Source organism: Pteronotus mesoamericanus, unplaced genomic scaffold (assembly GCF_021234165.1).
Source record: "Pteronotus mesoamericanus isolate MK-2021 breed Mesoamerican mustached bat unplaced genomic scaffold, CSHL_Meso_final contig_20, whole genome shotgun sequence".
NCBI lineage: Eukaryota > Metazoa > Chordata > Mammalia > Chiroptera > Mormoopidae > Pteronotus > Pteronotus mesoamericanus.
In genome coordinates this window covers 83,536,225-83,561,766 of record NW_026555085.1, presented here as the reverse complement: position 1 = coordinate 83,561,766, position 25,542 = coordinate 83,536,225, and the positions used below count along the sequence as shown (strand labels likewise).

Below are 25,542 nucleotides of genomic sequence, written 5' to 3'. Positions count from 1 at the left end.
TCATAAGGAGTGAAATCTTTTTAGAGCATCTAAATTGTGTGTCCAGCCCACAGGCTGCATGTGGCCCAGGGTGGCTGTGAATGCAGCCCAACACAAAATCATAAATTTACTTAGAGCCTTTTTTTGCTCGTCAGTTTTTGTTAGTGTTTGTGTATTTAATGTGTGGCCCAGGACAATTCTTCCAGTGTCATCCAGACATGCCTAAAGGTTGGGTGCCCATGGTAAGACCTTGGAACTTTTTGCTCTTCACTTCCTTTCCAGTGAAACTGAGGTGCAAATGGGCTGATTTATCTGAGTTTACATAGTGAGTGGCAGTCATGCCTCAAGCCAGATTCCTCACTGCTAGCTCAGTATCATCCTTACCACACCAAACTGCCAGTTCCCAGAGGAGCACACAAGTGCTGGAGGTGAAGCGGACTGCCTGCTTAGACCCATGGGGAGGCAGTGCCTGGAGCCTCTCCTTCATTCCTGGGGCATTGTCCTCCCGCTCTTCCAGGCCTCCCCCTGGCTGTGGGGGTTACTGTTGTTGCTGGCTTTAGAGGTCAGTGATATATTGCCAAGTACTAATACTTGAACAGTACTATTTGGAATAGGTATACTTACAAAACTGAGGCATCAAGGAGGTATTTTCTGAGGATTAATGAACTTCTGGGTTTTGTTTGTTTGTTTTTGGCCTTTAAATATAATTCTATGTTTGCAAGTTATTAGATTCTTTCAAAAAGTTTGGTTCTAGTGAAACTGATGTTTAGTCTTCAGTCAATTCAGGAAGTTCTCTGCAGAGAAATTTTGTCCTGTGGCAGTTTTTCAAAATGTCAGAACCCATTCAACCACCTCAGGAATCCTTATTATAGAAGTGAATTTTTAAATGTGGGTTATTCAGTGAAAAATAAAATTAATCAATGTGGGGAAGGGTGAAAATTAGCCAGAAGTGCTTATTCTATTGGCAGTGGGTTAGTTGAATCATCTCTGTGTGGTTGTATTTGAAGGACAGGATGTTTTATTTTTAAGAACTTGGTTTATCTTTTCACAGCATTATGCTAAGTTCAATTCATATTTAATAGATGACTCATACAAAATGAAATGAATTATTTTATTAATATGACTTTATTAATATAACCTTCATTTCATCTTTTTTAATTGTTGACTTGGAGTTTGATTGGGGAGGCAGAGTGTAACTTGTTTTTTAGAAACAACCAGTAGCTCCTGTCTTCTTCTTTTTTTTTTTTTGCACTCTCCACTAGATCATATAAACATATTAAACTTGATAGGCAAACATTAAATCTAACTTTACCATATCCTAAATGTTCAAGATACTTGATTTAAACTAAATCATAACATCATTCTAATGACGTCAGTATTGGTTAAGAAATCTGTCAAGTTAACTATTATGCTTTACATTTTGAATATTGTTTGAAGAGCTGCATTTTTCTATTTATTCTGCATGTCTTTGGCAAGTATACACTTCTTCTCTTGACAAGGAATAAAAGGTTAAAATTAACTCTTAAGATTAGGTGCTATTTTTCCAGTTAAATTTTATTTTTATTGTCTTCAAGATTTCATTATTCCTTAAGGTTTAATGTTTTACAGAGAAGTGCAAAACTTTTAAAATAACTGAGATGTAAGATGAATTCTGTCTGGGTCATTATTTCACCAGAGAGTCCATGATATCTTTATATAACCCATTGTAGAAGGTAGGTTACAAATAAGCTGGAAACAAGATGGTTCTTGTATTTCAAAAGAAGAAGAAAAAAAAACAATTTTGGCAAAAATTAGGAATCAGAATAAGTCTTGATAAACACAGTTGATATTAAAAGGGGGTTTCCATTTTAAAGGTAAAGTGAACTTTAAAGAACTTTCTCATACCATCAGAATTGGCATCATTTTCTGTTAGTATTGCTTAATGAACTTTAAATTATTAATTGAAAGAGAATATTTTATTGAATTCTGATTCCAAACTTTAGAATTCCAGGGCCTAAGTTGAGATGGTAGGATGGGTGAAAGGAATTCATTCACTACCATAGATAAAGATAATCTGCTACAGAATTAACTGATGTCCATAAATGTGCTTAATAGAACTAAAAAGAATAAGGCTTACATTATGCGATTTTTAAAAGCCAGATTTTGTTGAATATGAATTCAGGACACGTGCATTATGATGAAAAAAGCAGTGGCCCTCAGGTCACAGGCCAGAATAGCAGGGCCTGAGCCCTCGTCAGCACTTCTCAGGGCTGTTGTCTTGGGTAGTGGACTTTCTCTCTCTAGGCATAATGTCTCTATTTTTCGACTTCATTTAAATTTCCTACTTCATAGAATCATGATAAGAAAAATATTTTAAATACTTTAAAATGCATAAGATATTGTGAGACTAAACAACATGAGTTTTTACAGGAGATTCTTTCAATTTTTTTTAAGTTTGAAATTATGCAGTTTGCATTGTGGCCAAAGGAATGGAGGAAATCTTGTTCTAAGACATAATTTAATAAAATGTGTTAAGTGGTTATTATAGAAAAAAAGAACATGTCAGAGAGGCAACTAATGGGTATAGGAATTTAGAAGCATGCCAAAAAAGACATTAAGATGAAGTAATTTTAAGAGGAAAGTTTTCAAACAAGCATCTCAAACTTTAAATAATCCACTAGAAACCACTTAACTTTTAAAATTTTGGCTTTCCATATAAATATCAGTCAACACAAAAACGCTGGAGGTGAGAATATTTTTGTATTTGGATTTTTATGGACATTGGGCAAAAGACCTTGATCATGTGGATTTTTTCCCTTTAAAATATGGCTGTTTTATATTTTGCTTCCACAAAGACTAAGATATCATTTGTTCAACTTTTTTTTTGGTGTCATTCATAACTGGATTCTCTAAAATTGATATTTGTTAAATTTAAAAGTATAAGGTACCATTTTAGTAACTAATATCAGAATTTCACTAAGAATTCTCCAGTGAGCTGAGTTAATCCACTTATTAAAGATTAAAATTTACCCTCACATGTAGTAAAAGCCCCTTTATTTCCTGAATAATGTCATATGAATTAGTAAAGTGTTTCTGATGCTACTAATAAAGTATATTCTACATATTTATCACTCCCTAATTTAGAAATCATTTGTAATGAACTCTATTAAATATTAATATAATTAGTGAATGGTTCTCATGCACTGGGAATACCTTTAGTATTAATGTCCCCATTGAGATATTAAATTTCTCTTAATATTCTCTGAGGGGAGAATATGAATGCAAACTTTTCTTATTTAAATCTGCTGATTTTAATGAGCTTTAATTTGCTATTTTCTAGTCATTTATTTTGTGAGAAGCTATTTTATATATTTAGGTGGTGTGTAAGTTCCAGCCTTAAAATTTTCAGCTCTTTTCCTCAATCTGTTATACATAGAAAATTTACTTGAAGCAAATTCTTTTTCAGTCACATTTGTGTGTGTGTATGGGGAAGGGGGTTCAGTTTATAAACCTACTGCATTTAGTTGTCAAAACAGAGTATAGTATTTGCCCAGGGGATTAATTTTCAAAGTGAAATAATTCATGTTCAGTGAAAATAAGAAAAAAAGCAACTGAAGACCATAAACTACAATTAAAATGAGATCTTATTGATTTAATGAATATGAAAACTATAAAATACAAACATAGCCTAAGTACACGCCAGATTATTGAATTTATATAGATATTCTGATGTTTAGTAACTGATGTATTAACTTCTTAAATTGTTTTATATTTTGAAGATTTATAGAAATCGTTTACATACAGCATCGTATATTTAAAGGTCTAATATAAAGTTTTTGAGAGCTGTTGTATACGTGGCTCTGAAGTATGAAATCTAATTACTGGAAAGACATTCATCCTTAAACTTGTGTAGCAGGATAGGTAAGCTAACCACTTTTTGTCATATACGTGACAGAAATGTAATCACCGCCATTAATGAGCTTAAGTTTCCCGAAAGAAGCTTCTGTATTTTATTCTTCTGTCTCACTTCTTACGATATTACCGTTCTTTCACTTGGAAACTGGATTCATCTTTGACTCTTCTCATTTCCTTTATTGAAGTAGTGAGTCTAAGACTCTTCACATTTCCTTCTTGTAAATATCTCTTCACCAATCATCCTTTCAGTCTTTATGGTTTCTTTCTTGTCCTGTTTTGTTCCTGTTTTGTAGTATCAGTTTTGTGCATGTCATTAACATCTTTCTAAATCTGAAAATAAAGTTTATTTCTCTGAAGTGATGTTTCCTCTGTGTTCAGCTGTTTCATCTGTTTATATATCCTGTTTTTTCTTTCATGCCAATGGATTTTTTATTTCTGATGATTCTTGGCATTTGTCCATTTTTAAAAATGGCCCTGGCCTGGCGGCTCAGTAGGTTGGAATGTCTTCTCATAAAGGTTGTGGATTCAATCCCCAGGGAGGGCGTGTACCTAGGCTGCAGGTTCAGTCCCCAGAACTTTTTTCTGGTCAGGGCACATAGGGGAAGGAAGCAATTGATGTTTCTCTGTCTCTGTCTTTGTCTGTCTGTCTGTTTCTGCCTCTCGGGCACACACAAATCAAAGAACATGTCCTCTGGTGAGGATTAAAAACAAACGGAGGACTGGGTGCAAATATGGTGTCCCCCTTTTTTTGTGTAAATAGCTCTGTAATTTCACTATTTTATTCCCCTTACCAGAAAGTCTGTTGAGAGCTTTGTATATTATAGCTAAGACATATTAACTGGCAGCTTGTAATGAGGGTAAGCAGGCAAAATAAATGAGCCAGGCTGTCAGACTGTTTGTCAGAATGAGAATAAGCAGGACAACAGTATCCACTCTACAAGTCTTTACTTTTCCAAAATGGTTTGTCCAATATTATATTTAGAGACAATTCCACTGATTTTTTTTTTTTTTAAATCTGAGGTGAATGCTCGACAGCATCCATTTTATGTAGGATCTGCAGCCTATTTGGGTTATTTTTTACATATGAACCTTAAGTTACTTTTTCTGTGGTTTGTTTTATTTTCTTGCTTGACAAAAGTGCTGAATCTGTGTTCATAGATCCTCCTGAGTTTCATTTTCAGATAGATTCTCTATCTGCTGAAGCTTACCATAATGTTTTCAATGATATGTTTCTAATCACTTTTCATCTCCTATAAATTTGTTCAAATCTGTAATCTTTTTTTCATGCTCACCAGTGACTTTCACATTGCAAATTCCCGTGGTCCAGTCTTTGTCCTTATTTTACTTGATTTCAGCAGCATATGACACATTTGATCATTTCTTATACACTGGTTTCTGGGACACCACATTCTCTGTTTTCCCATCTCCTTAGCAACTGCTCCTTTTTTTCTTCTTTCAGTTTTGTTTTGTATTGGTTTCAGGTGTGCAGCTTAGTGGTTAGGCAATCATATACTTTACAGAGGGTTCCCCTTGATATTTCCAGTACACCAACTGGCACCATACATAGTTATAATATGGAAGATTTTGTCTTTCATCATCATAATTGTGCAGATGTTATTAATAAGCAATATTGCTTAACTTGAATAAGGACTCTAAAATTATCTTGGTTTTGTATTTAAATCAATACGTGATGATGTACTAGCACTTAGCCAAGCAATTGGATACACGTGAATTTAGACCCAAATTCTGTTATTGTGCTATGACCTGGAGCAAGTTGTTTTCATCATAATGACTTGCCATTTGAAAGTAGAGGATAGGAATGTTTACTGCAAGTGAAAATTTTCAAATTAACCTATGTTAGATTTATAATGTAGTAAGAATTATAGGTATTATCTTTTAGCATAGTCAGAACTATTTTAATTATTTTTTAATATATTTTATGTTATTACAGTTGTCCCAGTTTTTCCCTCTTTGCCCCCCTCCACCTGGTAACCCCCATTCCCTCTGGCAATACTTCCACTTAGTTCATGTCGATGGGTCTTGCATATAAGATCTTTGGTTACTCCATGTCTATACTGTACTTGACATCCCAATGGCTATTCTGTGTCTACCAATTTGTACTTCTAAATCCCCTCAACTCTTCACCCCTTTCCCCAAAACGCCTTCCCATCTGGCAGCCATCAAAATGCTCTCCGTATCAATGATTCTGCCTCTGTTCTTGTTTACTTAGTTTGGTATTTTTAATTCAATTATTAATATGTGTTTATTGCCATTTATTATTCACAGTTTTGATCTTTTTCTTAAATAAGTCCTTTTGGCATTTCACGTAATAACGGCTTGGTGATGATGAACTCCTTTAGCTTTACTTTGTCTAGAAAGCACTTTATCTGCCCTTTAATTCTAAATGATAGCTTTCTCGGATAGAGTAATTGGGTCGTAGGTCCTTTTCATCACTTTGAGTAGTTCTTACCAGTTGCTTCTAGCCTGCGAAGTTTCTTTTGAAAAATCAGCTGACAGTCTTATGGCAACTCCTTTGTAGGTAGCTTTCTACTTTTCTCTTGCTGATTTTAAGATTCTCTCTTAATCTTTCACCTATGGCATTTTAATTATGATGTGTCTTGGCATGGTCTTCTTTGGGTCCATCTTGTGTGGGACTCACTGTGCTTCCTGGACTTGCTATTTCCTTCACCAAATTAGGGAAGTTTTCTTTCATTATTTTTTCAAATAAGATTTTGATTTCTTGGTTTTCTTCTTCTCCTTCCAGTACCCCTATGATTCAAATGTTCATATATTTGAAGTTGTTCCAGTGGCTCTGTAACCTATCCTCATGTTTTTGGATCCCTTTTTCTTCTTGCTGTTCTGACTGACTGTTTTTTTCTTCCTTATGTTCCAAACCATTAATTTGATTCTCAGCTTTATCCACTCCACTGTTGTAAATTTTTCTTTGTTTCATTTAGTGTAACCTTCAATTCTGCCTGGGTCTTTTTATGCTGTTGAAGTGCCCAGTGAGTTCTTTCGAGCATCCTAATAACCAGTGTTTTGAACTCTGCATTGGATAGATTGCTTATCTCCATTTTGTTTAGTTCTTTTTCTGAAATTTTGTTCTGTTCTTCCATTTGGTCATATTTCTTTGTCTCCTCATTTTGGCAACCTCCCTGTGTATTTGGTAGAGCTGCATTGACTCCGTGACTTAGCAGCATGGCCTATTGTAGTAAAGTGCACCGATAAGTTGGATGGGGAGGAGCCTTAGGTGATCGCCAGGGTGCGGCAACCTGTGTCCGCCATGCTGTAGCTCTGTGTGGGGGAGGGCTCAGAGAGGGAACAGTACCACTGCCTGGCCTCTGGAGTTTTGTCCAAGAGGAAGCTGTCCCCTGGCACTCGGTCTGATGCCAGGCACTTCCAATTTCTCCCATACGCCACTGGTTCCCTTTTAGCTGTTGCCCTGGTGCTGAAGCCCAGAAGGAGTGAATATGCTTAAGTCCTAAGTCCATTGCAGGCCCTTTAAGAAGAGACTCCTGAGAATCCCACAGTTTCTTCTGCTGTCCCAACCCCCACTGATTTTTACAGCCAGAAGTTATGGGGACTTATTATCCTGGCACTGGAACCCTGGGCTAGGTGGTCTGGCATGGGGCTGGGATCCCTTGCTCCTGAGATATCCCTCCCGATTTTTATCCACCACACATGAGTGTGGGACCACCCGCTCCGTGTCTCCGCCCTTACCGATCTGGATGAATGTGGCTTCTTTAATTCCTTGGTTGTCAGACTTCCATACAGCTCGATTTTCTGATGCTTCTGGGTAATATTTGTTTTGTAATATAGTTATAATTTTTGCTGTGGTTGTGCGAGAAGGTGAGTCATGTTTACTTACGTCTCCATCTTGCCCAGCTAATTATTTTTTAAATTTAATCTTTATTGCATTTTTTCCTATTACCATTTAGTCCCCTTACACTGTCCTCACCCCAGCAGTACCACACTGCTGTCCATGTGTCCTTTTTCCTTTTTGCTCAATCCCTCCACCCCATCTATTATAATTATTGAACATTTTTGTTGTAAGTTAATCGAACTTCTCACTAAATTTTGGAAGAAATCACTATTTTTAGATATAAATGTAGTGAACTTATGTTAATGTCCATAATCCTCTACTATTGTGGTTCTCAACCTTTTTGGCACCAGAGTCCAGTTTCGTGGAAGACAGTTTTTTCATGGTACTAGGAAGTGGGGTGGAATTGGGGTGGTTGGTTTTGTGATGATTCAGGTACATTACATTCAAGCTCAGCTCCTGCTATGCAGCCCGGTTACTAACAGGCCTAGACTAGTACCAGTCCACGGCCTGGAGGTTGGGAACCCCTGCTCTAGTACATATTTGTATGGTTTCAAAGTACAAGTTTTAGGCATACTGATTGAACATTTCTAAGACAATAGTGGTTTTTATTATATAATTCTAAAGTAGGAAACTTGAAAGGTTTCAGCCTCTTTGTCAGAACATAATTTATATCATAGTGAAAGTAGTGAATGTTTTGAATTTACTTCTCTACCTCCAAGGTAAAATGAAACTGCCAGTGCGCGGAAAGGTGAGGCCTGGAGGAGGAACGGCAGCGGCTCTGCAGGGCTGCGGCAGGCGAGGCGAGAGGGCAGGCTATAAAACGGCTGCGTTGCTCTTGACCAGGCACTCCTTCCTTGTTTGTTTTTATGTAGTTTGAGAATAACACTACATTTAGTGTTGTTTAATATTAACCATATGTTGCATTTTACTATTTTTATAATCTTAAATTGAAATGGGCAACTTATTAATTTTTAAGACAATTGGGCATAACAAATATTCGTGTAGGGTATTGTTCCAGATACGTAATTTTAAAAGTAGATTATTCCATAATTTCTTCTATAATTTTTTTCGGATAATAAAATTAATAACATATGGTCTTAAAAAAATGAGTATTCCATAATGTTGAAACCTTTCTTCAGTTGCTAAATATTTTGGTTACTTTTAGGTTTTCAATATTATATCTGTTTGTCAAAATGTTGGCCACATCTCTGATAATGAACAATATTTCAATTTATGTTTAAAATAAAAGGTCACATTTATTCCATATTAATCATATTTATTCTTCCCTTTATACACCTGTACATTAATATTTTGCATATTTCGAATCCCTGTCCATGCCAGCCTTTATGTTCTATGATTCTGTGAAAAATAATAAGTTTTTAAAACTAGTAATCATTTTATATTTACTAATTTTGCTTGGGGTAAGCACTGCTAAGAACCAAAGAAGCAGCAGCCCTTAATGTTTCCTCCCTTGGTCAAGGAGAAAAAATAAAATAACCATTTATATCATAAAAATAATTTTTTCTTCATAAATTTCTGTGTCTCAAAGTAACTTTTTAAAAATTAAATCAATTACAAGAAACACATTAGTTTTTAAATATTTTGGTTTGTGTCTACGGAAGGCCTTAGAAATTCATAGGAAGACCCTGGAAATGCAAGAGAAAAGGGCTGTCTAAATTAAGTCCCCATTTACTCGTACTCAGTTAGGTTATACTTTTCTAAAACTCAGAATAGCCCTAAGGTTTCCCTTAGACTAGCTATGTGCATACTTTTGCATTTTGTGGTTTAGTCAGCTTGTTCTGGATAGTGAACAGTCTGTGATATCATAGAATTTACTGGTAATGTTTTCTGGAAATGAATATCCATCATTTATTGAAAATGTCAACTAACAATGGAAATTAGGTCTAGGAACCAGACCTTGTGGTCATGAAAGAGATGTCTATGTAATGTTGATTTGTATTTTCCAGAATTTTAAATGTGTGTTTTCAGGAAGCTTCCTTGAATGAAAATGTAAAGAATCCATCTCTGTATATTTCCTACTAACTTGCCTGTGAGTTTGAGAGCAAAGTCGATGACAGATTTGGAAACTAAAAAATGAGTAAATGGAGTGACTGGTCATTTTTCAAAAATAATTTCAGAGGTTTTTGCATTGTAAATGCTTATTAAGTAAAAAGTAGAATATTGTTTTTCTACTTTTCTACTAAGCAATTTACTTTCTTCTCTCAACTTTGTCTACTATAAAAAAATCAACTGTAATTTTACAAGGACTAAAAATTGAGAATGATTTTTGGCTAACATTAATCTTTTTCTTAAACAGAACCCAAAATACTGTATTTTAGTGGAAGCACCCTAACAAAAACTATTAGCCACTTTAAAAAATAAAAGCATTTTTATAATTTATGACAAGTTAATTTATAGTTCATGATCCAATGTTTATGGAAAAACTATGATGTGGTAGGGATTGGCCATGCCCTGGAGAAATGGAATATAAAATACTACCCTGAAAAGTCCTCCCAGGGTAGCTGAAGAATTCAGCCAGCAAAGAAATAGTTACAGTATAATGGGGTTGGGTTCAGCAGGCGATAAGCATACACTAAGGGAGCACAGAGAAAGGAATAAATCTGATTAAGTATATTATCCTTATAAAATGCACTTAGTTTCATGGCCCTGCTTAGAATTCTTTGATAATATGGAACAGTACTGTCCAATTAAGACTCCTCCAAATGATAGCTAAGGACGAGGAATCTGGATTTCCTAGCAGTCTACTGTGTCACAAGTCATGTAATAATCTTAGTTACTATGCTGCATGCTTCAAATCTGCCTCCCAAAGGTGTTCTGATATTCTAGGAAGGAGTGAATAATTTTAAAGCTCTCCACTTTCTTTCCTATTAATGTGTGTGAGTGACTCCGTGTATGTATGTGGTGTATACTTGCCCTGCTTTTGAAAGGAATCAAGACTTTCACATCTCACAGCTATTAAGTTTTGTCTGAGCAAAGTAGGTTTTTAATTTTGGCCAATTCAAAATCAACAAAGGTTGGGGGTGGGGCGGGCTTTAGGGAGATTGTCTCTAATTTTTCTTCTTTATTTTTGTAGTAACATTTTGAGGCTTGATATTTAATGTTATCTCTGCCTTTCTAATCTATATATTTTCAAGAGAAGATTTAACAAAGAGTTGAAAGTAAAACACTTTAAAAGCCAATGTTAAAGGCGGTTATAAATGCACAGTATCGCAGTTAGGCAAATAAATGTACCTCTTAATATTCATTGAACTTTTACAGGGAAAATGTTGCTACTGCATGATAAGCATGTGTTTTTAAATGACTTCTCTTTGTTTTTAGTTATGGAAACTATTTTCTAAATTATCATGCTTCATAATTGAAATTTATTATCTGTCCTTGGAATTTAAATTATATCCTTTATGGATAGAACTGAGAAAATGAGTTCTTAACTTCCTACAGTCTCATTACCATACTGGTGTAATAAACAAAAATACATTTTCCATTATTAAATCCTTTCTCACTTTAACGTTGTCTTTTTGTTGTTTTTTGTTTTTAATACTAAAAGATGTTTAATTCCTGCATATGCATATACTGGGAATGCAAGATTCATTCATACACTCAATAAGTAGCCAGTGAGTTCTCACCTTGTTCCAGGCACTGTTACAGGTGTTATGTGAATGTATCTGTGAACTAAACAGGCAAAAATCCATGTCCTTGTTCAGCTTCCCATACAGCGAAGAGAGACAGACAATAAGCAAACAAATATGAAATAAAAGGTAAGTAAAGCAGGGAAAAGAGACAAAGTGACCTGGGGAGTGGGATTATATTGCTGTTTTAAATGAGATGGTCAAGGAATGCTTCACAAAGAAGCTGACATGAGCAGAATTTTGAAGCCGAGAGAAAACCCTGCTACCTGGGAGACATAGCACCCCTAACTAACATCCTGAGTTAGGAATGTGTTTGGTGTGCATTTGCCAGTATGGCTAGAGTCGAGGGAATGAGGGGGAAAGTAGAAGACAATGAAGCCAGAGGGACACCAAGGGGCCAGATTGTACAGAACCTTATGTAGATGAAATGCGCAACATCACCCCATCCCCAGCACTGGCAGTATTCACTAGAGACATATTTTCAAAAGGGGGATGTGGGTGGGATTATACAGTTTGATACTTGCTATATTAAGAAAAATGAACAAAGCATTCTGTAGAATATATATGATGTAGTGACGAAACATTCCTCATAGAGAAGGCAGTATTTAAACCAATTGTTATCAGATGTGAAGACTAATAATCATAAGAGATGTTAAACAATAATCATTGTCATTCCAATGAGGAAGGCCAGTTAAAAGGTGATTTTAATAATTGAGGTGGGAGAACAGGACTGAAGAAGTAGAGATGTTAAATCATTAACTATTGGAGATCTGGAATGTGAGTGGTAAGGGATAAAGAAATGACATTTGAGGGTAACTAGGGCTTCTAATTTCAGTGGATGAGTGGATGGCAATCTATTAAAAATAGGAAATATAGGAATATTGAAGAAAAGTTAATGAACTGTATTTTGGGGGTATATTGAGTTTGGGATGCCTGAAGACATCTGGAGCGACATGTTTAATAACTTTTTCATTCATTTGAACCTCATTTATTAATTATCCTGTGTGAACTGGCCCTGTGCTAGGAACTTGACTTTGAAATAAGGCTTGGAGCATAAGTATAGATTAAGGAGTCAGAGGCATATGTATAGTCTCTGAATTCACAGAAATTAAGATGGAAGAGGCTATTGAGTAAAAAGAAGCCAAGAGACTAAGAAGCATTAGGATGACGGAGGTTACAGCTTGTATGTTTGCAATCCAAAAAGTAAAAAAAAAACAAAACAAAAGAAAAACAATTGAGCACATAAGTAAATACAGGAGGCTTCTCTTATAAAAGCTATATGTCTTTTTAAAAAATCCTTTACTGCAATGATAAATCTGAATAAAAAACAAATCCCTGAAGTATATCCTTTTGTTTGCATCTGTACTTGTGATTTTCAAGGTATATAACATGATTGTTAAAATAACTAATAATTTGTGTTAAAGACATACAGATACTAAATTATATTGTAAGGATTAAACACATAGAATTGAAGCATTTTTTATCTTGTCTGTGTAATGTGTGGCACAATTTTATTCGAAACATACCTGACCATCCTCATATTGAATATCTAGAGCATGTCACAAAGGATGTGATTTGAACATTCAGTCTCCTGTGAGAGCTTATTAAATACTAAAATTATATGCAGTTCTTGGTAGTTTTTAAACAGAAATAAGTACTGTAGGATTTTTGAGTAATTATTGGTTAACACAGTTAAAATACCTGGCTATGAGTTTAAAAGTTAAAGATATGCTACCTTTGTATATTCAGTGGGTCAGTTATTTAATTTTGGGTAACTATTTGGAAGTAAATAGCACAGATCTAGAATCTTTGTTTTGTGATGACATTGACTTTTTTAAAGAGTCTGGCTGAGACAGTTGTCCTGTAGAATGTCCAGTATTTTGATTTTTATCTATTTCATCAAGATTAGATTCAGGCTAGACTTTTTTTTTGTCAAGAATACGGTGATAGGTATTTTTTTTGCATCATATCAGGTGACATACAGTGCCAGGTTGTCCCACTATTTGTGTCACTAATTTTGTCCTTGATTAAGGTAGGACGCCAGATCTCTCTGTTGTAAAAATAAATTTTTCCCTTTGTAATTGCTGAGTAATATGGGAGATGATACTTGAGAACACGTGAAAGCTGTTACCCAACAACTTTACCCAATGGTCTCAGCATCCATTAATGATCCTTTCCTGAATGACTATTTCACTGGTGAGGGGGATTTAAAATGGTGGGTTTCTAATGTTATAATTGCTTCTATTTTTATGGTGAGCAGTCCAGAAGAGTATTCCTTTTTTTTTTATACCTTTTTGAGTATTATAGACTTTTAAATTCAATTTCTTACACTGCTTTACTGCCATTTCCTTTGTTTTACTCAAGTTGTCCGAAATTTGGTGAAGGAGAGCCCATTCACATCTGTTTCCATGTCCTTTGGTAAGAACCTATTAGTGTTTGAGTCATTCTTTGCTTATGATGGCCTAGGTTCACCGTGTACCTTGCCCCACAGCTGGAATCAGTCATTTCTCCAAGGATCCCTGGTACCATTTAGTGGACAATGGAATTTAGAAACTAATATCTGGAATTAAGTACACTTATTGCTATTGGGAAATGATTGCTTCTGCGACCTTTTTAGCGGACATATCTAGCAAATCAAGTTTTTAAAAATCAGTTTGTTTATACTGATATTTCCAATTCAAATTTTAAATTACCTTTATTGTATATTGTAGTTGTATGTTTTTTCCTTATATAATAGGGAGACTTGTCATTCATCAATAATAGAGGTACAAATATGTTCTTTTAGATTGTCATTTGGCTTTTGACTTTGCAGTGCAAACCTTTTCTTTAAAAATGCTTTTTTTCATACCTATGTTTATAAAGGTATTTGCTATGTTTTATTCTAGGATTTGTATAGCTTCATTTTTATCATTTAAATCCCTGACCCATTAAGAACTTTTCTGTTTTATTGTATGAGGTATGGATCCAATATTTTTTCCTAAACGTTCACCCAGCTCTGGCTGGGTGACTCAGTTGATTGGAACTCATCCCATGCACCAAAAGGTTGCAGGTTCAATCTCCAGTCAGTCACATATCTGGGTTGTGGGTTCAATCCCTGGTTGGGGTGTATATAGGAAGCAACAGATCAATGTTTCTCTCTCACATACTGATGTTTCTTCCTCTCTCTCTCTCTCTCTCTCTCTCTCTCTCTCTCTCTCATATTCTCACTCTTCCTCTCTCTCTAGAATAAAACACATCCTCTGGTGAGGATTTAAGAAAAAGAAAACTAACTGTCCCAACACCATGTATTAAAAAATATTTCTTCTGCTTCATGTATCATCTTTCCATCTGTAGTTAGGTTTTTTAAAAAATATTTTAATGTGTTCTGTTGTTCTGTGTGTCTACTCCTGTATCATTACCTCATTGTTTTAAATACAGAGGTTTGATATAGATACAGATATAGGTATAGGTGTAGATACAAATGTAGATATTTAGTAAAGTCTATTTTTACTCATTGCTCTTCTCCTCCTTGCAGGATTTTTCTAGGTAGTATTGTATATCTTCTATATGAATTTTAGAATCAACTTGTCTAATGGGACAAAAAAAAACCCCTTTTTAATTGTAGTCATATTAACTTTATATATTATCTTGAAGAGAATTGTCACTTGTATAATGTTACATTGTCTTGTCTCAGAACAAGGATGCCTTTCCATTTGTTCAAGACTACTTTTATGTCTTTTTGAAGTATTTTAACATTTTCTTAGTATAGTTTTATACATTTCTTATATTTATTCAAGTATTCTATCTGTTATCACTCCCATAAATGAGTCTCTTCAGTTATATCTTCTGACTGGTTGTTTGTGTAAAGGATATTGATTTTTATATTAAATTTTATATTGTGTTGACTTTCTCATTTATTTTATTAGTTCTGTTGTTGGTTTTGTTAATTTTAGCATTGACTCTTTTGGACTTCCTAGGTATAAAATTGTTATCTGAACAAGTTTTATTTATTTTTTCCAATTCTTAAGTAGCCAGCCGGCTAACTGTCTAACTACTGGCCATCATTAATAAATCAACAAACAACAAGTGCTGGGGAGGATGTGGAGGAAAGGAAACCATAGGCACTGTTGATGGGAGTGCAGACTGGTGCAGCCACTGTGGAAAACAGTGTGGAATTTCCTCAGAAAATTAAAAATGAAACCCCTTTTTGACCTAGTGATTCCACTCTTGGTAATATACCCTAAGAATCTCAAAACACCAATTCAAAAGAACTTAAGCACCCCTATGTTAATAGCAGTGTGTTATTTACAATTGCCAAGTGCTGGAAACAGCCTAAGTGTCCATCAGCAGATGAGTGGGTCAAAAAGCTGTAGTACATTTACACAATGGGATACTGTGCATCAGAAAGAAAGAAGGAACTCCTACCTTTTGTGACATCATGGATGGAACTGGAGAATATTATGCTAAGTGAAATAAACCAGTTGGTGAAAGGCAAATGCCACATAATCTCACTTACAAGAGGACTCTAATGAAAAAAAAAATAAACTAACAAGCAAAATAGAACCAGAGACATGGAAACATGGGACAGAACAATAGCGGCCAGAAGGGAGGAGGAATGGGGATAATGGTGTAAAGAAAGGAAGAAACTAGTCAAAGAACATGTATGAATGCCCCACGGAAATGAACAAGGCATGGGGATTGACTGGGAGCCGTAGAGAGGGTGGGTAGGCAGAGGAGAGCAAAGGAGGAAAAATTTGGGACAACTCTAAGAATAACAATAAAAGAAGAAAGGGAAAAATAAAACTCTATTGGAAGATAATAAATGCTACTTTATTTTTTCCCCAACCATCAATAATCAAAAGTATAATTCCCTGTCTGCCCTATATAAGATTCATGGCAATTTCCAAAACTCAAATAGGGTGCATGGTTATAGTGTTCCCCGAAGCAAAAAACTCTTAAAGTGGTATAATGAAAGCAGAGGTAAAAGTTCTCCTGCTTACCACAGTGCCTTGTGCTTAGTGGATAGCCCATAAGCATTTGGTGATGATACAGAAGATAGCTGGAGGTATGTTCTGGCTTTAGAATTTGGCACATATTTCTCCCTATCTTTGCTTCTGCAATAAATCTGATCTCTTTTTAAATTTGTTCTCTCTTTCCTTTAATCATGATCCTCATTGAAGGTTGGTAGAGTTTAGGGAAACTAAAAAGATATGTAATTCAGCTGTTCAAATCAAAGTACAAGTGGGCTAAAATGTCACGTTCTGATCTTGTACAAAATGAAATACCTAAAGCATCTCCCAAGAAGCATAAAATTTCTTCCACTACCTTCTCTGGAGTATGTTAATGTCTGGAAAATTAGGAAAATTTTTCAGTAATACATTTCAGTTTTACATTAATTTAAAAACATTACCAAAGGAAGTAGTAAATTAACATTTTTGAAATCAATCCCAGAACATTTAACTCAAACATTCTGATGATTAATGTGCACCATTAACACTGCACGGATATAGCATAGATTACATTCGTTCAGTCAGTATTTGAGTCAACTCTTGAGGACTTTCTGCGCTTCAAGCATTTAGCCTAAGTACTGTGGAAACAAAGATGAATAAAATTAGGTCCTGACCACAGGGGCTGAACACATAAATGAATCTGGAAGATTTTGTGACTTTGATGCCCGGGTTTCAGTCCTGCTGCCCGGGAATGTCACCCACCTTCTGATTTACTTCCCGTAAACCATGTTTCTTCCTTTTCAAATGACGTTACCTGTGTTGTTTGTTAATTATCCTAAAATTCTTCATAGTTGTTGCGTTTCACTTGTTTTATTTTAACAGATACTCTAATTTTTCCATTATCATCTTTGCTCTTCTTCAGGTTACTAAAATGCTTTATGGGAGTTGCTAGTTTTGTTTGCATGCTCAAGGTTTGTGGTTTGAGCTATTCTGAGGGAGGGGTAAGCTGTTGTAAAAAAAAAAACCCCAGAAAACAATAAACCTGGTCACCCCTCTGCGGAGACACAGGAATAGGCTTCTTCTGCTCTTCAAGTCTTAGCAGTTACATGTTATAGCTATCTCCCAGTGACTGGGCATGGAAGTCTGGTGTGGTCCGTGGGCTCTACCAGGCCCTTGATGTACTACAAACATTATACTGACAGATATACCCAGTTACCAGAGGACTTAGAGTTTCTGCTAGCTCAGAGCGCTCAGTGAACTCTAAAAAAACCATTTTCTGTCTACTCTTTTGGAAGAATCTTGCTTTCCCTGCACAGGACCTTGTTCAGCACCAAGGACAACAAAGCCCTCTTGCTCTCCTCACCTTGCCCAACACACTGGAACTCAGCTACAGAAAGAATTTTTGTCTTCTGCCCTGGCTGATGTGGCTCAGTGGATTGAGTGCCAGCCTGCGAACCAAAGGGTTACCGGTTTGATTTCCAGTCAGGGCACATGCCTGGGTTGTGGGCCAGGTCCCCAGTAAGGGGTGTGTGAGAGGCAACCACACATTGATGTTTCTCTCCTTCTCTTTCTCCCCCTCTTCCCCTCTCTCAAAAAATAAATAAAATCTTTTTTTCAAAAAAGATGGTTATTCTTAGAAAAATTATCTTCTGATATATGCTCCAGAGTCTGCCATCCCTCTTGCCTTAGCCTTTGTAGGCCTCTAGAGAGGAACTAAAGTACTCGATTTCCAATTTTAAAATCAGTGAAGTGAAAAAAAGGTGCTCACCTAGAAGATTAAGTGGAAAATTATCACAAAGACAAAAGTTATGAAGGTAAAAATAAGTTGAGTTGCAAAATTAAATAAAATTTCCCTGAGCAAAAGAATAAAACTGCAGATTAAAGAGTTTATCAAGTCCCAGGGAAGATTAATTTATAACAAAGACAGTCACAGACATATGCTCGTAAAATTCCTGATAAAGGGAAAATCTCACAAGCCTCTAAGAGCAACAGGTCCATTACATTGGAAAGAGAGTCAAATGAACATTAGACTTATCTAATGCTCTGGATAGAAGCTGGCTGATAGTGGAATAACATACACAGACAATGAAAGTCTCTTACCCAAGAGTAAAGAAAAGTTTGGGTAAAGAAAATTTCTTACCCAAACATTCATTATTCAGGCAAATATCTGTCATATGTAAGTCAACAAAGGAAGACGTATTTGGGTATACAAGGATCTAGAGAGTACTCTAACCAAATGACAACTGAATCATAACAGAAATACTAAGACGGGGAAAATTAGATTGTTCTCTTAGATATAGAGGAAACATTGTTTTTTTCTTACAACATTTTTTTGTTTTATAAATTTATACTTAGCACTTATACAAATTCCTATGTATTTCCATCCATTTAAATTTAACTATATAAATTTATATAAAAGAATAGATAAGTAAAAGCCTTCTTAAAATTTGATTTGGTATGGAGCAAGGAGGTATTGGTAAATATAGTATTAGGGAGGGAATTTCAGATATTCATTTGGATAAGTCATAGTGTGTTTATTACTATTAGAATTGGGGAGATAACCAATAGCACAATTAAAATATTGATAGAAATTAGAAACAAATTCGGGAAAAAAGGAGTATGGATAGAAAATGACCAAAAACAATAAAAATAAAAATTAAGAAGCAACACTATAACTAAGTGAAAGTGGAGGTTAGTAATGATCATCACGCCTACATTGAGAAGACCTCACAGAAACTAAAAAGTCAGCAGACAGATGTGGACAGGAAGAAGTTCAAATGAAATAAATTTCATAGAGGAATGAGTCCTACTCCCTAAGGTAGTATACACCAGTAGTCACTTTAATACCTGGGAACATTTATTAAGATAGAGACAGAAGAGAGCAGAGGAGCACGCCTTTTGTAGGCAAAGTGATTTTACTGAATCAGAAATCAGCTGAACTTCTAAGAGATCATGTGGACTGACACGATGGATTAGGATCTGAAAGTCCCCAAATGTGAGTCAGCCATCTCTACCTAACATTTCTCCCCACAGGACTTTGGTGGCATAAGCAGTGAGATCGGAAACTGGGGGAAAGTCAGAGCAACTTCTCTTAATCTCTAGATGCTTCAATCTCAAAGTTCTGCTAGAGGGAGCAACTGATATCTTATTTTGGGCATATTTAATAGATATCTTGAAATTAACTAAAGCAACAGCACAGACTTCAACCTAGGCCAACTCCTGATTTGAACAGAGAGATCCACTCTTCATTGTAGTTTTATAAAAGAGGAAAGCATGAGACTTTTCTGAAGGTAGATTTTTTTTTTATTTCAATCTTCACTGATTACATATCTAGCAGTTCTAACCTAAAATCAGAAATAATGAGGTATATGAATAAGCAGGAGTAGGTGACCCATAGTCAAGAAATAGAACCATCAGTGAAGGATGATCAAAATATCAGAATTAGGAACTTTAAAATAACTTATATACATATATTCAATAATTTTTAGGACACCTGGGCAAAATGAGTGAAAAGATAGAGAATTTCAGCAGAGAAATGGAAAAGGAAAAAAAGAAGAATGTAAATTCTACACCTAAAGAATATAATAAATTAACTTTAAAAAGTAAATACATGGGTCTAATAGCAGATAGCGCACATTTAAAAAGAAAGGATCAGTGAACTCAAGGACAGGACAATAAAAATGATCTCTAATTGAAATTCAGAGTAGGGAGAGGCGGTAGCAGAGCATCAGACCTGTGTGACTGCATCAATTGGACTACACAGGTATAACTGGAATTCCAGAAAGAAACTAGAGAAAAGGGGTAAAGAAATAATGGCCTAGTAATTTTCAAACCCCAATAAAAGACATTAAGCTAACATATAAAAAGCTTAGCAAACCCCAAAGCTATATGTAAATGAAACCCCACCTAGTACATTGTTATTAAACTAAAGAAAATGAAACCTAAAAAAGAATTGTGAAAGCAGTGAAAGGAAAAAGTATGTTACATTCAGGGGAATAACAATAGGAATGATGGCTATCTTCTCATAAGAAACAATAGAATAAAATAAAGTGCTGGAAGAAAATAGCTGTCAACCTAGATTTCAGTACCTAGCAAAAATATTCTTCATAAAAGATACTGAAGACTTCTCAGGAAAAAAAAATAACATAGTCACCAGCAGATTTATACTACAGGAGATTTTGTAGGGAAGGTAAATCATCTCAGATGAAATTTTGAATCTGCAGATAGGAATGAAAACCCTGGAAAGGATAAATATACAGGGTCCAGCAAAAATAATGCCCCTTTTTTAATTATAAAATCTTTTATTACAAAATGATAAGCATGTAATTCTATAACATAACAATATCACACTCATGCACACCATATGACATTTTAGGTGACATGTTCAAATTTAAACTATTACTCATATTATTATCCTACCAGCTACACTCAAGCAACCTGCCTTCTGCTGGACTCTATACATCTAAATATAAAAGACTAATTTTTCTAAAATTCTCAAAGACTATTGACTGTTTAAAGCAAGTATACTGACAATATATTGTGTGATTTATAACATGTAGAAATAAAATATAAACCAGTCGCATAAAGGGTGGTAGCATAAATGAAATAATACTGTTTTGAGGCAATTGTATTATTTGTGAAATGGAAAATCCAAATTCCATGTACACTGTAATGGAGATGTCTATTGTACCTGTAGATTAACCATTAAAAAGTATAAAGGTGTGTATCTAAAAATTTAGCCATAGGGAATATAAAGTAGAATAGGGAAGATATTTTATTATTCCAAAAGAGTATAGAAAAGGAGGAAATAAAATAGCAAGATGACAGATTTGGACACAGCCATACTTTAATTGCATTAAATGTAAGTAGTTCAAGCATTAAAAAACAGAGATTGTCAGACTAGACAATCTAGCAGTAAATATTTATTGACACATTGATTTTATATTTTTTCAAATTGGTTGATTATTAATAGATGTTATATATTCTGAAGTTCATTTTGAGGTATTCTAATTTTAAAATATCCATCATAAATTGTACATTTCAACTTTATTTCTACATCATTAATATAGTTGGTGAACAAGTATTTAACTTAGAATAAAAATACTGCAAATAATATTTTATTTAATGTTTCCCATAAAATAAGTGTATTAGTGTTCTGCAGAAAAAGAGAACCCATAGGGTGTGCATATAGATAGATTTATTTTAAGGAATTGGTTCACATGATTATGGAGGCTGGGAAGCCCGAAATCTTTCAGGCAGGCTGACAAGACTAGGGAGGAGTTTCAGATCAAGTTCAAAAGTGGTCTAATGGCAAAATTCCCTCTTTTTCAGAGAGGTCAGTCTTTCTTAAGGCTTTCAACTAGTTGGAAGAAACCTACAGCCACATTAGGGAGCCTAATCTGCTTTACTCCAAGTCTACTGATGTAAATGGTTAACACTGTCCAAAATAAACCTTCACAGGAACATGTGGGATGTTGGACCATCTTATCTGGGTACTGGGGCCTAGCCAAGTTGACACACAAAAATAGCCCCCACTGCAAGCTACTTATTATGAGCTTTCACCTTAATAAAGGTAAAATAAGGTACACATATAGATTATTTAGGTAAAATTTACATAGAACAGAGTTATTTGGGGATATTTTAACTTAAACATAACTTTCTGTATAGTCTTTACTGAAAGTTTGAACAAACATGTTATGATTGTATTTCCAAATGATATTATTTCAATAGGCAATCTAAATTTAAAACTATGATTATATCTTTGGATAACCCACTCCTAAAAATTATATTTTTTACACATCCCAAAATTTAAACTGTAAATTACATAGTGTTTTTTTTTCTAATTTTATAAACTGAAGATATAGATTCTTTTGGATTCTTGTTGTTTGTTTCCATCATTTTGAAGTTACTTTGTAAATAGACAAGAATTTTAAAATTGACCATCAGTCTAGGTCAATTTTGCAGCAGCTTACACAAGTGAAAACGCAGGTGTTTCACGCTAGACTGTTCTTAGTTCTTGCACCTAGAGAGAGTTGTGGGAATGTGGAGCCTGGGGAACAGAGGATTTCATTTCACTATTTGTTCTATATACTTCAATATTATTAAAATCTTGCATTAAAAATTGGCAGTATTTGAATATTTTACAATATGTTTTACTCCTTTTTAAAAATGTTTTTAAATTCAAGGCCAGTGTTACTGTATGAATAAAAATGTGTCTGTCTGTCAAAATTAGCTTAAAGACTGTTACTACACTTAATACAAAACTGTTTATTTCCTCTGTGGTATCTCTTCAGAAAAGGATATCTTTTTTCCCCCTACACTCCTGAGGTCAGAAATCATAATTTATCCTTTATAACTTATGTTTTATTACTGAGTACCAAGTAGCCTCTCAATAAATATTAGTTGATTGAATAAAGGTAGTATTGTGTGTCCTTTATACTGCACTGGCTAAGAGTAGATGTTGAGGAAAAAACTTTTAATGAAACAAAATTTTTAAATCATGTTTCATGGTACTTTGTTTCTTTTGAATGTACTCTTGCAGAGTGATAAAAAGTGATTGTTTTGTGTTAATCTCAATCATACCTTAGGAAAAATAAGTTAAATGCCTATAAATAAGAGGAACGAAGGCTTTGTTGAACTAGGAATTTTGCTAATTGTTACTAACAGTACATTGCAGTTCTCATTTCTAACCAGCCCTGCCTGTGAAAGCCTTTAGAATTATATGAACAAATTATTCCAAGATCGTAACTCATTGGTTTGCTGATGGACAGAAATTGTAAAGTAAATGAGACCCACGTCTGTGTTCATTTTTAACTAGAGCTTGACTTTGAACCAGTATCTTAACAGATGAGATGCAGTGTGTTATATCCTTAAGAACTGTTTATTACAAAGAAATGGAGTAAAGAACATTGGGAACAAAAAGATAAATCCACACATGAGAAAAGAATTTTTTCAAGTTTATCAGTTAGTGCTATCGTTTTAAAGGGGAGAATCAAAGGGAATTTTAATTTTCCAGATACTCCATGATGACAATAAATAATACAATGTGTCATAGTAGGAAGTCAGATCAAAGAGAAATTCAAATAGATTTATTTATTCTTTTTTAGAAAATACGTGATTTCTTTCTAGCCTTTGTGATATTTCTTTATGAAAACTTGATGACCTCAAGTCAGAAATAAACTTCAAGGAAGAAATGCAGCAGAGCAGAGATAATGGTGTATATATAATTTTTGAGCCAAAAGCAGGATATGGACATGTTTTGCGCTATTGCTGAAGGCCACTGGAATAGGAAACTTGGCCTCTTTCACCTGGAGTCAAGTCTCTTAGCTAAACTAGCCAATTTGCCAATTATGTTTCTGAACATAGAGTTCATGATATAACTTGAGAGGATCCTGCTGTGCAAGTGATGCTTTTTTACGCTGTAGCAGTCGTATCGCACTGACATAAATGTTTTCAAAGTAAAATGAACAGAAATAATAAGCAAATACTCACAATCTTTTCTTTTCATAGGAATTCCCAGCACAGAAAGAATGCCTTGCAACCATCAAGCAGATTCAGCACCAACGGTAAGGCAGTGCATTTCTGCTTTGTTAAAACCGGTAAGAAGCCATGAAATGACGCTGGTTACAGTGAGGGCGTTATAGAAAACTCTTATCACCTCCCTTTTGTTGGAAGTTATGTCCCTTCAAGAAAATGAATCTCATGTTTTTTAATTGATGAAGCAAAATTACTGATTTTTGCCAAGATACAAGAAAATAAAATCTGTATCATTTTTACAGGTACTTATTTATATTAATGTTATAAACAGTGGTTTTTAATTTAAAAATAACTTATACTTTCGACAGAGCAGTGTACATCTATATGCAAATTGATTTACACCCTTTCTAAAATGAGTGTTATTTTGTGTTACTAACATCATTTAGAGTGAACGTTTTGTAATGGTGGAAGAAGGCCATTATGCTTCAGTTTTCTTACAGATTACAAGGCCTCATTATTATCCAAGTGAAATCCTTTCTTTTATCCCTCTTATATTACTACCAGGCAACAAAAGACATTTAAAAATTATGGTATCATTCAGTATATTAAAAATAATTATGAAGATGATATAGGAAGAAAATGATTAAATTTAGTCTCTGAGTATAATGTTTATAGGAAATATATATCAGTTGGTAGTTCCCACTTGAAAGATTTAGAAGACGATGTAGAGTATATTTTCCTCTCATAAAACATAATCTTATTTCTTGTCCTTTCTATGCATTAAGTACTTCATACAATTCCTCATACCCTGCTGTTAGAAAACTTCGATATTATTTAATACATTTTTAAGAAAATGAAGACAGTATGCTACTATATTTGAATTTTATTGATAACATTTTCCTCAAGGGCAAATTGACTCCCAATTTCTGTTTGTAATAAATCCATCTGATTAATACAACATATTTGATGACTTAGTATGTGGAGCTCCAGTAAAGATCAGTGTTTGAGGAATTAATCATCAGTGTAATCTTAAAAAAATAGTTGGCTATAGTGTGTGTTCCAAATATCCTTTAGTAGCCATAAACGTAGGTAAATTTTATTCTTTAATATTCAAAAATTGAAGATTAGCAATTATAGAAAGTAAATTATTTTAATGTATTTAAATCATATACTCATTGGATCATTTTTGCAGAACTTTTGAAATTTATGTTATTCCTATAGGCATTCCTATGGCACCAGTGTTTACATTTAGGGGGCGAGAGGTCGCGGGTTATACATTCTGGAACTTAGAAAAGTGCAACCTGACAGAGTTTTTTGTATATACGCTGATTATAGATTCTCATGTTGATAAAATAATAGAATCAAATCCTCATGAACTCATAACAAATAATGGTATTAACATTTAGAGTAGTGATCTCAAACTAACTCCAATGAATTAGGAACAGTACCTACTAATAGTAGTTTAGGTATTGTTGGTATTTTGATTGTGTTTTTCCAGTTTAGATTATTAAATGTTAGTTCCTATTGTATTAATAACATTTCTACTCTGTGCAGTCAATAAGTTTTAATGTACTTAGTTTGTACAAGTACTCCTCAAATACTCAGATGAAGAAACTAGGTTTTGACTTGAGCCAAGTTTCCTTTTTGGATTTTTTAAAGCTCTTCTCTCTCTTTACTATAAACTATGTATATTCTACTGTCCCTCTCTTCCAGGGTCCCCCTACTTAACTGACCTTGGTTAACCTTAGGACCTTAGAGGTTATGGAGAAAGGACCTTAGTTAACCTTGGTCCTTT

At 34.5% G+C, this 25,542-nt stretch overlaps 1 protein-coding gene across 1 annotated transcript in view; it reads left to right on the top strand.

The window, feature by feature from the left end:
• The window catches only part of AHI1 (Abelson helper integration site 1), a 170,773-nt gene that overhangs the window by 79,878 nt on the left and 65,353 nt on the right, over positions 1-25,542 (top strand). The window contains 1 exon segment of the mRNA XM_054568649.1: positions 23,781-23,836. Coding sequence (XP_054424624.1) covers positions 23,781-23,836 — 56 coding nt within the window.